General features: G+C 39.3%; 1 protein-coding gene across 11 annotated transcripts in view; it reads left to right on the forward strand.

The window, feature by feature from the left end:
* Nucleotides 1-8,554, forward strand: part of MYBPC1 (myosin binding protein C1) — an 84,281-nt gene extending 75,727 nt beyond the window's left edge. For 6 of the 11 annotated variants that reach the window (XM_038558817.1, XM_038558822.1, XM_038558820.1 and 3 more), the window contains 4 exons: nucleotides 500-659; nucleotides 1,820-1,956; nucleotides 3,477-3,663; nucleotides 8,279-8,554. In XM_038558817.1, coding sequence (XP_038414745.1) covers nucleotides 500-659; nucleotides 1,820-1,956; nucleotides 3,477-3,663; nucleotides 8,279-8,379 — 585 coding nt within the window. In that variant the 3' untranslated portion in view covers nucleotides 8,380-8,554. Of the gene's footprint in view, nucleotides 1-499; nucleotides 660-1,819; nucleotides 1,957-3,476; nucleotides 3,664-5,367; nucleotides 5,436-6,863; nucleotides 6,907-8,278 lie in introns of all 11 variants that reach the window. The other 5 variants (XM_038558818.1, XM_038558824.1, XM_038558819.1 and 2 more) reach the window with 4 other exon arrangements.
* The last annotated feature ends 7,034 nt before the right edge of the window (nucleotides 8,555-15,588 follow it).

A 15,588-nucleotide genomic window follows, 5' to 3' on the forward strand; every position in this document is an offset into this window, starting at 1 on the left:
AGAGTGAAAGGGAAGCAGTTGAGGAGGAGGTGATATCTGAGCAAAGTCTTGGGAGAACCCACGTTAAAAGCATTATGGAAAATTTATTGGGCGATATTAATATTTCTCTAGTGATTTAACATCATCTCTTTCTTTTTTTTTTACATCATCTCTTTCTTAAACTAGATAAGTTTGCACTAAAATTCTGTAATTAGATCTTGCTATACAAAAGCTAGGTGGAAGACACTGTATACTTGTGAAAAAGACACAAAGGTAGGAGTTGCCATCTAGGGTATATGACTCTAACATGTCAATGAGGACTAAATTATACATAGCCATAGTATAAGCCTATTGCAAGGCATTAAATTAAACATCCATTGTTATTACTCTCAATATAAAAATCAGCACTATTTTTTTTCAGTTAATGAAACATCCCTGTTATTTATTCTAATCAACAGTGTGAATAGCTATGTATTTTTAGATGATTTTTCTAAAAAAAAAAAAATGGTTTTTCTTGTAGGAATGGTTCACTGTCATTGAACATTATCACCGAACCAATGCCACCATTTCTGAACTGGTCATAGGAAATGAGTATTATTTCCGGGTCTTTGCTGAGAACATGTGTGGCCTGAGTGAGGACGCGACAATGACAAAGGAGAGTGCTGTGATTGCCAAGGATGGTGCGTTAGCAGTGGACTGGTATAAGGGGGTTCTGGACTCAATTCTAGTGTGTGGGGGGGAGGGGTTTCTTTTCATTATTGTTGTTGTTGTTGATGTTTTATAGAGGCTTCACTACATGGGAGTGATTAAGTCACTGGCCCTTGTGATTGAACACAAGTTGCTCTCCCTTCCCTGGAATTCTGGGGATAGGGCTTAATGTTTGAATCCATTAAACGCAGAGTTGATTTCCCTGGCAACCAGTCCCCATCCTTGGGCCCCAAGGTCACCTCATTAATGTTAACAAAGACCCCTTTATAGCTCTCCTCATTGAGGAAATTCCAAGGGTTTTAGGAGCTCTGTGCCAGAAATGGGGCCAGAAGACCATATCTACTTCTTATTATAAATCACAGTATCACAACTGGACATCTGGAAACCTCAGTTTTCCATGACCACATGGAGAGGACTAGAAGAAGAGATGTGATGAAAAGGAATTCAAATTGATAAAACATATTTTTAAATTGTGGTAAAAATTTTTGAGTAGCATGTTCATTTTACCAGTACAATTCTTTTTATTTTTTAATATTGCATTTTTTTAAAAATGTAAGCTTTAATTCATTACAACCTCTGGGCTGGGTCTAGAAATGGCTCAAGTCACAGACACAGGAATTTCATTTCAAATAAGCCACTCTCCTGAAAGCCCTTGCTCATTGCTCTCACATTAGAGCACATCGTGGATCAAAATACTCAGACATCAAATTCTCCTCAATAATTCTTTCAGTCTCATAGGACCACACTGGCTCTCTCTCCCAGGTGGGATTGGCTATTGCTTTACACCCTTCAGAATGAATGTTGTATGGTGTTCACCCATGTTTTTATTTATTTTTTTAATACATTTATTTTTTTATTGGTGTTCAATTTGTCAACATACAGAATAACACCCAGTGCTCATCAAGTGCCCACCTCAGTGCCCACCTCAGTGCCCACCATCCAGTCACCCCCCAACCCCCGCCCACCTCCCCTTCCACCACCCCTAGTTCGTTTCCCAGAGTTAGGAGTCTTTCATGATCACCCATGTTTTTAATATGTTCTTCGAAGCTCAGGGAATTTTGCCATGAGTAAAATATGCCAAGAATAACATCGTCTCAGGCCAACTTGTAGATTTCTAATGCTTGCTTCTAAGGTAAAATCTACAAAAATCCAGTGTTTGAAGATTTCGATTTCACGGAGGCACCCATGTTTACTCAGCCTTTGGTTAACACCTATGCTGTGGCTGGTTACAATGCTACCCTGAACTGCAGTGTGAGAGGAAATCCTAAGGTAACGTTTTTTAATCACATTGGTTAAACTTAAGAATTAGTCACAACTTTCCTGTTTTTAATATTAGACACATTATAATTGTGAGTAATAGTATGAACAGACCTACCAAGTGCTATTGTGTCTTTCTCTGGGATAGGAAGGTGGGTGCAGCATTGTGGTGTTGGTGGATGATCAGGCCCACCGTTTAAATATAGTAATAAAAAATGCTTATATTTCTATACTAACTAAAGGGTACCTACTAAGGAAAAAACAAAACACCCATTCTTAATAAAAACCTGAGAGTTAAAGAGATGGAAGTAATAACATTTCACCTGAAAAATTAAGTTGTAATATTAATTCATCAAATCTTCTGAAACAGATTGAAGTAAATGATGATATTATAATGCAAGGCAGAATTGAAGATATGCTGGGATAAGGTACAGAGTCCTAGGAAGGAAGGAATTGCATCCGATTGAAGAAATTCAGAAGGGTTTTAAGGTTTCTTGTTGGCATTTGGAAAGAACAACCAGTTGATGAATGTTGCCCATAGAGATATCGATTCCTGGGTGGCACTGTGGGAAAAGTGCCCTAGAATTTGGAAAAATTGCAAAGTAGTAATTTTCCCGTGTATACCATGAGTGGGAGTCAAGGGGGCAAGGGAGAAGTTATACTGAGGACAAGAGGAGGATCCTGAATTCCTGTTGAGTTCAGGTGACATCAGTATATCCAAATGGGAATGGCCAGGAGGGAAGAGAGACGTTCACTAGAGCTTAGGAGTGAGCAGAAAGCCAAAGTCCAAGGTATAAGCCTCAGTGAGTGGTCCCATCTAAAAGGAGGAAGAAGATGGTATGAAGGAGACACAGAAGCAGGTTTCTAGGGGCTGAGCAACACAAAAGTAGGTAAGAGGTAGAACAGAGAATGTGGAGAGTGTGCATTTACCTAAGGGAGGAGAAGGCAGTATGGTGGGAGTGGGGAACAAGGGTATTGACTATAATGCAGAGGCCAAGGAGAGGAGAGTCGGCTTCCTGGGTGACTGGTCATTACTGATCTTGCATTATGGGAAGTGGACCCATTCCACCAGATGACGAATAGAGATGTTCGGGGAGAGATGAAATGGTGGGGAGGAATAAGCAGCCCATAAAGAATTAGAAAAGAATGTCAGGAAAGGGAAGTGAAGAAAAGCAGACAGTTCTGACACCTTATTGGGATTCTCTGAAAAATGCCCAGCAACATACACTCTCCTGGATGAATGGAGCTCAGGGACCTGTAGATCAGATTGGGAGGCGTCAGAATCTGTTTGGGAAGAGAGCCCCAGCGCTGTCCTCTGAACAAGTCTGGCTTGCCTCTTCAGAGCTCTTCATTGCCTTCTTACCAAGCACTAAGTAGAATTTAATTTGAGAGGAACCGTGCTCAAGTAGATGTGGATTCATCTGAGATGTACTTTCTTTCTAAGACATGCTTTAAAATCTGGTCACTGGCTTAAATAGTCTATTATTATGCTAGGTACCAATATGTTTTGACCTATTTACTTCATTCTTCAGCCCAAAATAACCTGGATGAAAAATAAAGTTGCTATTGTGGATGATCCAAGGTACAGGATGTTCAGCAACCAAGGGGTCTGTACTTTGGAGATTCGCAAGCCCAGCCCCTATGATGGAGGCACTTACTGCTGCAAAGCAGTCAATGACCTTGGGACAGTGGAGATCGAATGCAAACTGGAGGTGAAAGGTATGACATCAAAGATCTCATGTATAGACTAAAATGAGAGAAAACCATTTAATTATTGCCCTTACTGCAAAATCCAAATTGTTTGCTAAAATGTCTGGGGATGGCAAAGGGAGGGGAGAGAAGACGTTATTACAGTTTGCATTCACTCTAATTTATTTAAGTAGACTTATTCTCTCATCACTTGCAATTCTTGTTAACTAAAGGAATAGTAATTTCAGTGGAATTCTAGTATATGTATAGCACAGTGGGAACGAATAAAGACAGGGGGATATGACTCTGGTGATATAATCCACTTTAAAAAAAACTAGTGCAAAAGTTCATCTAATGAAACGGCAATTAAGGAATTTATACTATTTTTAATTAGTTGACTATTTTGTGAAACTTCTAATATATATATTTATATGGGTAAGTTTGCTAATTTAGTGTTTACTATTGCATGTATAGAATACAGCATATCCCTATTATAATCAATTGCTTTAAAAATCTCATTAGAGGATTTCCATTTATAAGTATGCATTTCATTTATACCAGTTTTTAGAAGTGTTGCAACTCATATAAACCAAGAAAACATGTAAGGATTTATGTGGTAGGAAAGTCTCAGAATGACCTGTCATCTGAATCAGTTTTTCTAGTAATTGTGTATAATTTTTATACTGAAGTATAAAATTATCTCAACAATCAGAACCTACTTTGGGCCATGGGAACTCCTACAGGTGTCAGAGTCACTGTTACGAGATAATGTGTGACATGATGCAAATAAATCCCTTTTCTCTTTTTCTTATATTGCTTTTCTGTGATAACCAAAATCTTTTTTTTTACCTCTCTGTAATGAAGAAATTATGATCCCCAAATCAGAAATACAACTTTGTAAATATCTATTTAGAAAAAAACATAGCAAATACTTAAGGTATTAATATTTTTTTAAAAAAGAGGTTTTAGTCCTGACTCTAATATAAATATACTTCTTGAAAAAATGTTCTTTTCGAACTTTAAAAAAAGTATTCCTTTTGCTATGATTTCTGTCCACCAAGTAATACAGCATAGTAGATTCATAACTGAATAAGAGGAAAATTTTTTTGCTTTTTTTCTCTCAAGTATAAGACAACAATATCCTTAGAAAATGTCAAATATGACTATTGAGATAGTATTTACAAGTTTAAATATCGTTTTAGCTGTTTACTAGCTCTAAACACAGGCTAAGTTAACAGTTGCAAATATATTTGGTTTCTCGACTCCTAGACTTATTTTCAAGGTATTGTTGGTACTTATATCTCAATATCCGATTAAAAAAAACAACAATGAAAACTCAGTACCACTTCTGCATGCTTTGAAAATAAAGAATGTTGCTAAAGATATAAAATGATTAGTTCATAAATGGTTCAACATTTGGGGTCTTCCATAGAAGCCAGTAATATTGTACATATGGATGACCTATCCTTTATAGTAATTGTATAGTAAGTTGTATAGTAATTGCATTTAATAATATAATTAATGTACCGTAGATGTAAGTTCATATTAAGGTAGCAACTGTGATATACTGGTGAAAACTTTTGGTCCTAAGAGTAAAGTCAAGATTGTTTATCATCAGATTGTTATCTGATAATAATAGGTGACTTGAATCAAGTTAAGCTGTGAAAAAAAAAAAAAGGTAAGAATGTCATCCGAGAATAAATAAATACTGGTACAAATATTCTAATTCTACAGTGATATATCAAGGAGTAAATACCCCTGGACAACCAGTCTTCCTGGAGGGGCAGCAACAGGTTTTAAAAGTTCATATCCCACTGGATATTTCTACTTTCTGTTCCATTCCTCTTACATGAAATCGCACTTTGCATGTAAAGCTTGACTTTCTCATTTGCTTTTCATTGTATTTCTTAGCCGCTCATGGCATACACTGTTTATGCCATGAACAGGAAGGCCAAATTATTCAAGGATATTAATTAATGTAGACAGTATGTTTTGTCAGAAAGCTAAGTACCATACCCCACGCCCCCATAAGTAAAGCCAGGGAGCTACATTTGAAGATGACCTCACTGTAGACATCAGGTTATCAGACCTTAGTAATCAGTAACATTTCTTTGATAGTTTCATTTTTCAAATGTAGAGAAATATGATCTTCCTTTAAGATAGTTTCCACTGTAGTCTCCTGAGATTCATGTTAAAATTCAGAAGACTGAATGTTTTTAAATTGCGAGTTGTAGAAAAAGTATCCTGGACATTTTTGATGGAGAGAGGACACAAATAAGAATTATTTGGGATACTTGGATCCAATATTCTGGAGCTTTCCTGTATAAAATTTCCAGTGAAAAATTTACCAGTAGAATTTCTGTCTACCCATTTATCTGTTGGACACTTTGGATATTTTCATAGTATCAAAATTGTTTCATATATTTATGAACTTGAAAGAAAATTCCAGGCTCCATTACTAGTGTATTAAGCAATAACCGAGTCCTATCCTATATATATAATGGGCCCCCATTTGGAAGAATGAATGAAGTTCTTTGGGCCTGGGTAAGCAACGTGATGTAAACTCTGATGATGTAAATCTGTGCCTGAGTTTACAGTTCCCAGAGATAATATCAGCTTGCAAAAGATGACAGAATTAGGGCTCCTTCTTTAAAGTTTCATAGATTATACATATAGTTACTTTCTAGCCTAAGTTTGTTTAAGCCTTGTGTTTATTTACATCAGTTATATACAATCAGTTCAGAATACAGTTACAGAGTACGCTATTCTAATATTATATCTACTTGATAATTTTGCCTTTTAGAATTCCAACATATATATATGTACACTAATGCTTTGTCTATTGTCTCTGTTTTTCTTTTGTTGAAAAACACAATATATATATGTTGTAGGTTTTTTTTTTTTTTTTTAAGCTGATGGTTTGGAAGCTCTTACCATAAATATTCACTGTACAATCAGATTGGCTTTGCCACTCGTTCAGGCAAAGTGGTTGTGCATATTAATAAATGTTTTACATATTAATGATCCTTTTGAAGTGACTGGATCCCTGCCCTTCATTCCATGCGCTTCTACTTTCCTACATCTTTCACATGACTAAGGATTAATGACATCACCTCATCATAATTATGACTATAATTTCATCCAACAAGTACTCAACTTTGGTTTTAGCACTTTATTAATGCTTACAACTTCTCTCTCTCTCTCTCTTTCTCTCTCTCTCTTTCCCTTAGTTGTAGCACAGTAAGGATTTTTGAATGTATATTATCATCTAAGGTAAGCTTTCATATGGTTTTGGCATATGAAGCTTATGACTGTCATAAGCCATACAAAGCCTGTGGAGTATGGCATGATTTTCATTATGTAATCCAATGAAAATAGACGATTTAAAATCTCTAACTTTGTAGTTTTAATTTGTATTTAAGTATCTTGAAATTAACAGCTAGTACTTATTCATCGCAGCAATCTCCCGTTGACATGAAGCAAGTTGTTGAATGCAGTAGAGCATGAATTAAAGCATTTAATGTAGATGAAAATGATACCCAAGCATTCTGAACGCTTTGCATCAAGGAATGGACATGTACATAAGTGGCATCATTTATACCTATATGTGACTTGAATTTTTTTTTTTAAAAAAAGGAGAATGACTTTCCCAAATTTGCATTAAATAAGTTTTAAGAATGTTCAAATGGCATGCTGTTTTTGCCTGGACGTGAATTTATTAGCAAGTAGTGAACCACTTCTGTAAAGGACCATGAATTTTTCTGGTTTTTCTCTGGTGAGGGGTACTTTTATTTTTTAAATATAATTCAGAAACATGGAAGATAAGTTTGAAATATCAGTAGGTGTTTCACCTTCAGAAGATACTGGATGGGTTTTACTCTTTTTAACAAAATCTTTCCAATTTTTGCACTTTTGACAGGGTATAAATAGCCACAGTTAAAGGAGTGGTCCCTATTTTCTCCTCTAATATACTTGAATAGGAAGTCTTTGTGCTTAATTAAAAAGGACATCAACAAGGGGCGCCTGAATGGCTCAGTTAAGCGTCTGTCTCCCGATTTCTGCTCAGGTCATGGTCTCAGGGTCGTGAGAATGAGATGGAGCCCACATCTGCTCCCCCTCAGTGCAGAGTCGGCTTGAGATGCTCTCTCTCTCCCTCAGCCCTTCCCCCTGCTCCTCCGTTGATGAGCTCCCTCTCTGAAATAAATAAATAAAATGTAAAACAACAACAACAAAAAGAACATTAACAAACAGGGAACAGCTCTTCCTGCTGATTCGTAACATGGCTTGTCTTTATTCTACTATTCAGTCAGGAGGCTTAAATCATCTGTAGAAGAATCCCAAAACCTCTCCAAGACCAATAGATACTACTTTCCAACCAGTCAGGAATTTCAACTAAGACTGAATAATAGCAGGGAACAAAAAACTGCCATGGGTCTGCTGGGAACTTGCTTTTCCTCCCATTGCCAAGCGCTTTAAATTTTAAATGTACTAAACCCAGAAGGTTTCCAAGCAGGGACTGAATGAATCTTGTAACTAACTGGAACGTAATTAGTCACATTTCTAGGCAGCTAGTCAGGAAGTAGTATCTGAATAATCTTTCGTGTAGACGGTTTTGACTTTGCCTTTTCCTCTCTGTCCTCTCTAGGTGGCCTTTCCTTCTGCAGGCTCCTCTTGCAAGGTGTGCCTCCTAACATAATTGATTCATATTTGCGAGACTTGCAATCAAGCAATCCCGAGGAATACTAAGGGCCTGGGCCCTGCCTCCCTACACTCCACTGCTTTGAAATCTGGTTGCAATGAGAAAGCATTTTCTGTTTTTCCACCAGGCACTCAAGTGTGGTCGTTTTCTTTCCTCCTAATGTTGAAGAAAAAAAAAATGTTTGCACGGATTGCTTCATTAAAAATTGCATACAAAATGTCATTTGAAGTCAGCTTTTTCATCATTATTGTCTGTGCTTGGTCCCTATACTTCACACACACACAAAAAAGAGCAAGCTGTAGAATTAGCAAAAGCAGTTGCTTTAGTTTAAAATAAATAGTAAGCTGTAAATGCTTTCTTTTTCCCAGAATGAAAACACGTAGTACAACGGGCACAGTCAGATCTTGAAAACCCATCTTTCTCTTGAAAATCCACTCTTCTTTTGATCTTAGAGATTTTTCTATGCAAAGCAGGGCTGTTCATTTCACACAATCCTGCTTAACACCAGTCAATCTGTATCCTTTTTCCCATTTGAATTCACTGTGAGACTTCATAGTCTTTCAGACGAGTTTTCTCAATGGAAGAGAAAAAGGCACTCAATAAATGGTACAATAAATTTGAAGTGCTTATGATGAGGTGACACGGCATTCATTTAGGTGTCTGGGATTGTGTGCCCAGAAAGAGCTGAGGACAAAGGGCTGCGAGCCGGGGTGCTATTCAACGTGGGCCTGACCTTCCCTAGTCTCTGGCACAGCCTCCTGGCCAGTGCACCAGGGCCCGTGCCAACACAGCTAGTCACAGTGACAGAGCTCCCAGGCTACAGAGCAGGGACAGATGGGGAGTGTGCTGATGGCATCCATTCCACCTGGTGGCGACTGTCCACATCTGGAAGCTGAGAAACATCTGCAGGAGCTCATCACCTTCTCGGCAAATTGCTCCCATTCTTCCCTGTGCACTAGACAGGTTTCAGTTCAGGGAGTGGGGTGAAGTGTGAGTGTGTCACCTCACCCCTGTTGTTTACTCCCTTGCCCCCTCCCATTTCTTCCTTTTGGTCTTTCGTCCTAGAAGCTAGAATCATTGCCACCTGCAGCTGGGCCTGTAGCATCCTGGGACAGAATTTTAAAATATCTGCTCTGCTTGTTTTCCAGGTTAGAGCTGGGAAGCTATGGTGGTCATGCTCTTGGGTTGACGTGGGATCTCACTGAGGGAAGGAGTGGAGAATTCAGGTGGTTGTAGTACCTTTGGGAATGGCCAGGGAAAACTCATGTTCTTGTCCCAACTCGGGTCTCTTCTGTTCTGATGGGTTGGTGATCTTGTTACTGGATGTTAAGAATATTGGCTACCATCCCATATGCTCAGTAACTGTGAAAGAGTAGTGTGTGCAACCCTTAGGTAAATAACCATTTTAATCAGAAAATATATTTACATGTTATCTTATGTAAGAGAAGCCTGGTTGGTGTATCTATAAAGTCAAGGAGGTCATATTTCTATGTACAAACCCAATGGTAGACTGTCTGGCAAAACCAAGCAGTGTGGCCTCAGCAGTTTAGCCGCTGGGCCAGGACCCCAGAGCCCCAGCTGGTTGCTTAATTCAAACCATCATTGACTGATTTTGCCAAGTCAGGGTCAAGTTTGTTAGGCCTTTTATAAACATTGCCTAAAAGTAACTGTAAAGTATCCTTACAAAATACTGGTTCTCCAGTCATGACTTATGCTCTCAAATTTTGTACTAGATAATGGTACTTTTCTACATGCAATCTCTTATTAAGGGTGCTCATGCACCACAAAGTCCCAAAAAGGAAAAATAATCTATTTTGAAACTACAAGGAACAAAAAAATGTCAGAAACTGTTGTTGCTATTAGCTTTCCTACAACTTTATCGTAATTCTGTTTGAATTTCACTTTATTTAAGAAAAATTACATATCACAGGAATTTACCAAGAATTCTTTTTGGAAACTAAGCATTTATAAAATGTTTTAAAGGATCATGCTTATTTACTTACTTTAAAAAGAAAGCTTAATGAATGCCTCATCTAAATTAATACAGAAATAGAAAAAAAAATCACTAGTTCCAAGAAACATTGGAATAAAGTAATATGTCCTTAGCCACTCATTTTTAATACTTCTGAAACATTCTGTTCCACTCAACAAATGAGTTATTGAGTATCTGATGTGTGCATGCATAGCATTGTGATGGATTCAGCTAGAATCCAATGATGAATAAGTCACTTCATGCATTCAAGGGGTTTATAATGCAGAAGAGAAATACAAAGGGAAATACATAAACTGGAAAGACAGCAGGTATAGGAGAGCATGCTAAGGATTCAGAAGCTGGATAATGTGGCTTGTGTGTTTATTATTACCCATGTATGTACCACACTAAGATGAAGTACAGGATGTGTCGTTTGACTTTATTTTTCTAAATCAAATTAAAATATGGCTCTCCACCAGCCAGGGAGATTGAGCAGTTCTCTCTGTTCTGTTTGGAGGTCCTATTTCAGGCTCTGGGTCAACTGGAATATTTTCTGCCCCTAGAAAAAGGAGAGAAGGAAAGTCTCTCCATTTCAGTCCACATGGATGACTGTTGAGATGTCTGTGTCCAGTGCATCATGGTCCCCTCAAAGACAAGTGACTCCAAAACTTCCCAGACAAGAGTGGACCTGGGGTCTTTCAACCTCCAAAGCCATAGCTTGACTATTTGCCTGTTCCTTTTAAAGATGTTCTTTGTGGGAACACTGGACAGTTCTACACTTAGGACTAGCCTTGGACCTGGGCAAGAGGGCCTCGTCCACCTGCATCTCCCTCCACAGGAGGGCCAAGATGCCAAGGGGATGTGCCTACTCGGAACCCTCACCACATCTCCTTCTTATAGACTGAACCCAAGCTCACTTGCTGGGCCTCTTCCCTGAGTTCAAACTCCTAAGGAAGAAACACGTCCCCAGTTTATGCATGCTGCGGCCCAAGGGTTGGCCGAGAGATACCTGTTTGTCAGGAGGTTGAGGTGTGGGGGATGTGATCAGAACTTGTGCTTGAGGCCAAGGCAGCTGAGAACCCTCATGGTGTGGTGCGAGAAGGACATAGGATGAAAGAAGCTGGGAAACCAGAGCCTGGCAGTGGGTCACAATGTTCTGGCAAGTATCTCTGAGGAATCTGATCATTCTATAATTCAAACCTGGCCTTCCAAGTCCTTATGGATTCAGCCCATGAAGACTAGAGGATGCAACTATTTTATTAGCCACCTGTGAGCTTGATTTATAACTTATACTTCTGTGTATGAGCTATTAAAGCTAGGGGTCAGCCACCTCTCAACCTCCTGTGTCTCCTTCCCTGGGTCCCCATCCAACATCTCTCCTACCCTGCCCCAAACTCATCCCCCTCATCACTTCCCAAACTCTGTGTCTGACCCTCCTTCTCCTTCCACACCTAAGTTACTAGATGAGAATTCCAGAAATACAAGTTTGGCCTCTTTTTCCTGGGAGTAGGAATAAAACTGGGAATAATAATACCAGACAGTCTTCTTACCAATTCTCCTATGATATTAATTGACTCTAGATTGAACTGTACATTTGTTTTATTTCCTATTTTAGCAGGGCCACCAATTACCATCCTTGCACCAAAGATTCAGGTGGTTGCTATGTGTAGATATTTATAAAATCCTTTGTAATTAAACTCTGATAACTTATCATGGACTAAAGAAACAAATAACCTAATGGAACAACCAGTTCTCCTGATGCTAAGGTCTGTCATCACCCTCTTTACATCACCCGATGAGCTCTCTCTGTCCCCAAATGCACTGGCCTGAGCAATCTATGGCCTCACTGAATATTTTTCTTCTATCTGGAGTAGATTACTAGGAACAAAATACCAGAGAGGCAGCAAGACAATTAAACATTCCCAGAGGGGCATGCATTCAGTGTGGCTTGGTACACTGGCTGACTCAAGTCATGAAAGGAAAAAACAAAACAAAACAAAACAAAAAAACAAAAAAAAAAACAAAAAAAAAGAAAGGAAAAAACACTGCACTCAAGCACATAATCTACAACTTCCTTCTCTTCCAAGCAATCACTTTAGAAAGCATCTTTCTGTTCTTTGGAGAGAGGCACTTACACAGCCATCCACAGGCAAGAGGTTCCCTCCTTTACTACTATATTCTTACCTTCATCCTTGACTTAGAGCCCAAGAAAACATTTTATTTTTATTTTTTTTAATTTATCCAAGGTTTTATTGTTAATAAATGGAGAAACCTGGATACGTGAAAAGTCAGACTTCAAACCACATTTTATAGGTTCATATTTCCCCTGAACAGATTTATTTTTATTTTATTTTATTTATTTTTATTTTTTATTGGTGTTCAATTTACTAACATACAGAATAACCCCCAGTGCCCGTCACCCATTCACTCCCACCCCCTGCCCTCCTCCCCTTCTACCACCCCTAGTTCGTTTCCCAGAGTTAGCAGTCTTCACGGTCTGTCTCCCTTTCTGATATTTCCCACACATTTCTTCTCCCTTCCCTTATATTCCCTTTCACTATTATTTATATTCCCCAAAATAATGAGAACATATAATGTTTGTCCTTCTCCGATTGACTTACTTCACTCAGCAAGAAAACATTTTAAAAACATTATATACCAATTTTAAAATCTTGACTTACAGTTTTCTGGTTAATGAAATGAATAAATAAATAAGAATGAAGGGCTTCTGGCAACACTATGGCAAGGAAAGAAACCCTTATTCAGACTTTGTAAGGCGTCCCTCTTGAAGGATCGGGATGAGGGGTAATTGGAAAGGAGCCATATTGCAAAATAAACCAAAACTGATTTGGAGTCATACAGTCATTTGGAAAATTCCAGGCACTAGAGAGCCAAGTAATGCATCCCCTGCCCACTATGGGATGAAGCGCCATTGGACTGGTCATCTCAGTCCCACTCCTGAGTGTGCACTGGGGCTCACTGTCAATTCGGTTCCCATTCCTGCACTGGGAGGTACCACTGAGCTGGGGGCAGGTGGGGTGATAGTGGAGGTTGCCCAGAAGAGGCAGGTTATCTCTGCACAGGGTTATTTTTAATAGTTCATTGTTGGGTCTCAATAAACATTAGCTAGCAGTAGTAGGAGCTCATTGGTGAGATAAGTTTGATAGTCAGGTCCTTGTGATGGCAAGCATAGACCCTGACCCGAAGTCTGCCATTAGTAAGGCCACTCTCTAGGGGGTTAAGCAAGAGTGAGGGACAGAGCAGCAGGAGATGGCAAGATGGGGCTGGGCAAAGGTCAAGACCAAGAATCAACATCAAACGAGAGAAAAGGAGGACAGACTGACACATTACTATCTGTACAGAGGGAAGGGAAGTCAGGAGCAGTGAGATAGAAACAAATCCAGAAATAACCTCTGAAGGCAAGAACTAAAGAAAGAGGAAATGGCAATGATAAAGTCAACAATTAAAAAGAAAAAAAAAAAAAAAGAGCACCTACTTCCTTACTTACAGACATTCTCAGCTGTGGTTTCTTAGCCTGTCCACAGCTGCCCTATCCCTCTTTGCAGAAAATGGAAAACCTTGGACAGAACCTGAGAGCATGGCCTGAGGCTACTATGTCACCCCCTGGCATGCTTACCATTGACGTTCATCTGCTTGTTGTTCTCTTCTCCATGGTACAGGAGTCTAGAAACCAATTTTCCCTTCCCAGATCTTCCAATGGATGTTGTTCCAGACATACTGTCAGGGAGCTGAAGGGTGTCCCAGTCTGGGAAGCACAGAGGCATAATCTTAGAAAGGCCTCACCAACGACCACCAGCCAACACCTTCACTGGGGAGCAATGAGTAGATTTTGATTTCACTGGAGATAGTAGTATGTGATGGGTTTTAAATAAATCTATACATGAATATAAATTCAGAAATATAAAACACAAAATTGTGAGCATCTATCTATCCTATCTATCATCTGTATCTATTATCTATTATCTATCTATCTATCTATCTATCTATCTATCTATCTATCTATCTATCTAATCTATCATCTATCTATCTAGCGAACTCTTCTTTGCCCTGGGAAGAATAGCTTTAAGCAAAATTAAGTGAGTCAAATTGGTCTTTCTTGTCCCTCAACTGCCCTGAGTGCTCTGTCTCTTCGTTCTGCCCCAGCCCACCCTGGGGCTCCAGGGGCTCCGCCAGAGCAATGCCTCCACCCATTCCTTCTGAGACTGGATGTTTCAGTTCCCTCCTCATCGCTCAAACTGTGGTTTTGTGACCAGCAGCCTGGGTGTCACCTCGAAGCACCACTCACTCCACATCCCCTGGCTCAGAACCTGCCTTGTAACAGGATCTCCAGGTGAGTCCTGTGCCTGGCCCTGTGAGAGAAGCACACTCCAACCCTGTTTCCTGTGTGCATCTGTATTTGGGGCCATTCTCTGCCCAAAGGACAGACATTCTGATAAAAATGTCCCTCCTAAGATATTACCGATAACTAACACTGAAATGTGACCTAACCTGTCACTCCTAAAAGCCCTGTCCTGAACACAGGAATAACTCTTGGGATTTTAGGTCCCTTGGACTGCTGAAGAAGGAATCTTGGAGGAAGGGCATTCCCGCTCATGCTCCTCAAATCAGACTGTGGAAAAAATTTTAAAGCAGTAGGCTGTGAGCTCCAGAAAGGATAATGAATTAAGAAAAGGTTAAAGGATATAAAAAAGAGTGCTAAGAACTGTCTCTGAGGGAAATCCGTTTCCTTAATCCTAAATTGCTTTCGCAATTTCAGATAAAAAGCACAATTACAGCATCTCAGTGACCCTATTGTGAAACTTTGTATTCTGATCTTGTCCAGGAAATCAAGCATTTGTAAAAGAGGAGAGCAAAGGTTTTTGGCAATCTGCAAGTAAACACTGCATGTCTGCTCATGTATTTTGTAAGGTATCATAGTTCTATAAAATCTGTGGACTTTAAAGTCTCAAAGTGCAAAACTATAAAACCATAAATTAGATAAAAGCAGGTAAATAAAAAAGCACGAGTCTTCACCCTGCAGAACCATAGTAATCTTTATAAATACTCCAGCCTCCGAGTCCAGACCTGGAAATACGCGGATAGTTTGGTTCCCTGCGTGATAACATCCTGCTACACCAAAAACCCATCCAGTGAATTACTTGATTGCATCCCAGGCCTTTTTCCAAACCAGGGCAAGTCAGTGGCGTTTTGAAGTGGTCATATCACAACAGATGCATTCCTCATCTGGCTGAATGAGACGACAGTGTTGCATTTTGTGGGAAAT

The sequence above is a fragment of the Canis lupus genome, chromosome 15 (genome assembly GCF_011100685.1).
Source record: "Canis lupus familiaris isolate Mischka breed German Shepherd chromosome 15, alternate assembly UU_Cfam_GSD_1.0, whole genome shotgun sequence".
In the NCBI taxonomy this organism is placed as follows: Eukaryota; Metazoa; Chordata; class Mammalia; order Carnivora; family Canidae; genus Canis; species Canis lupus.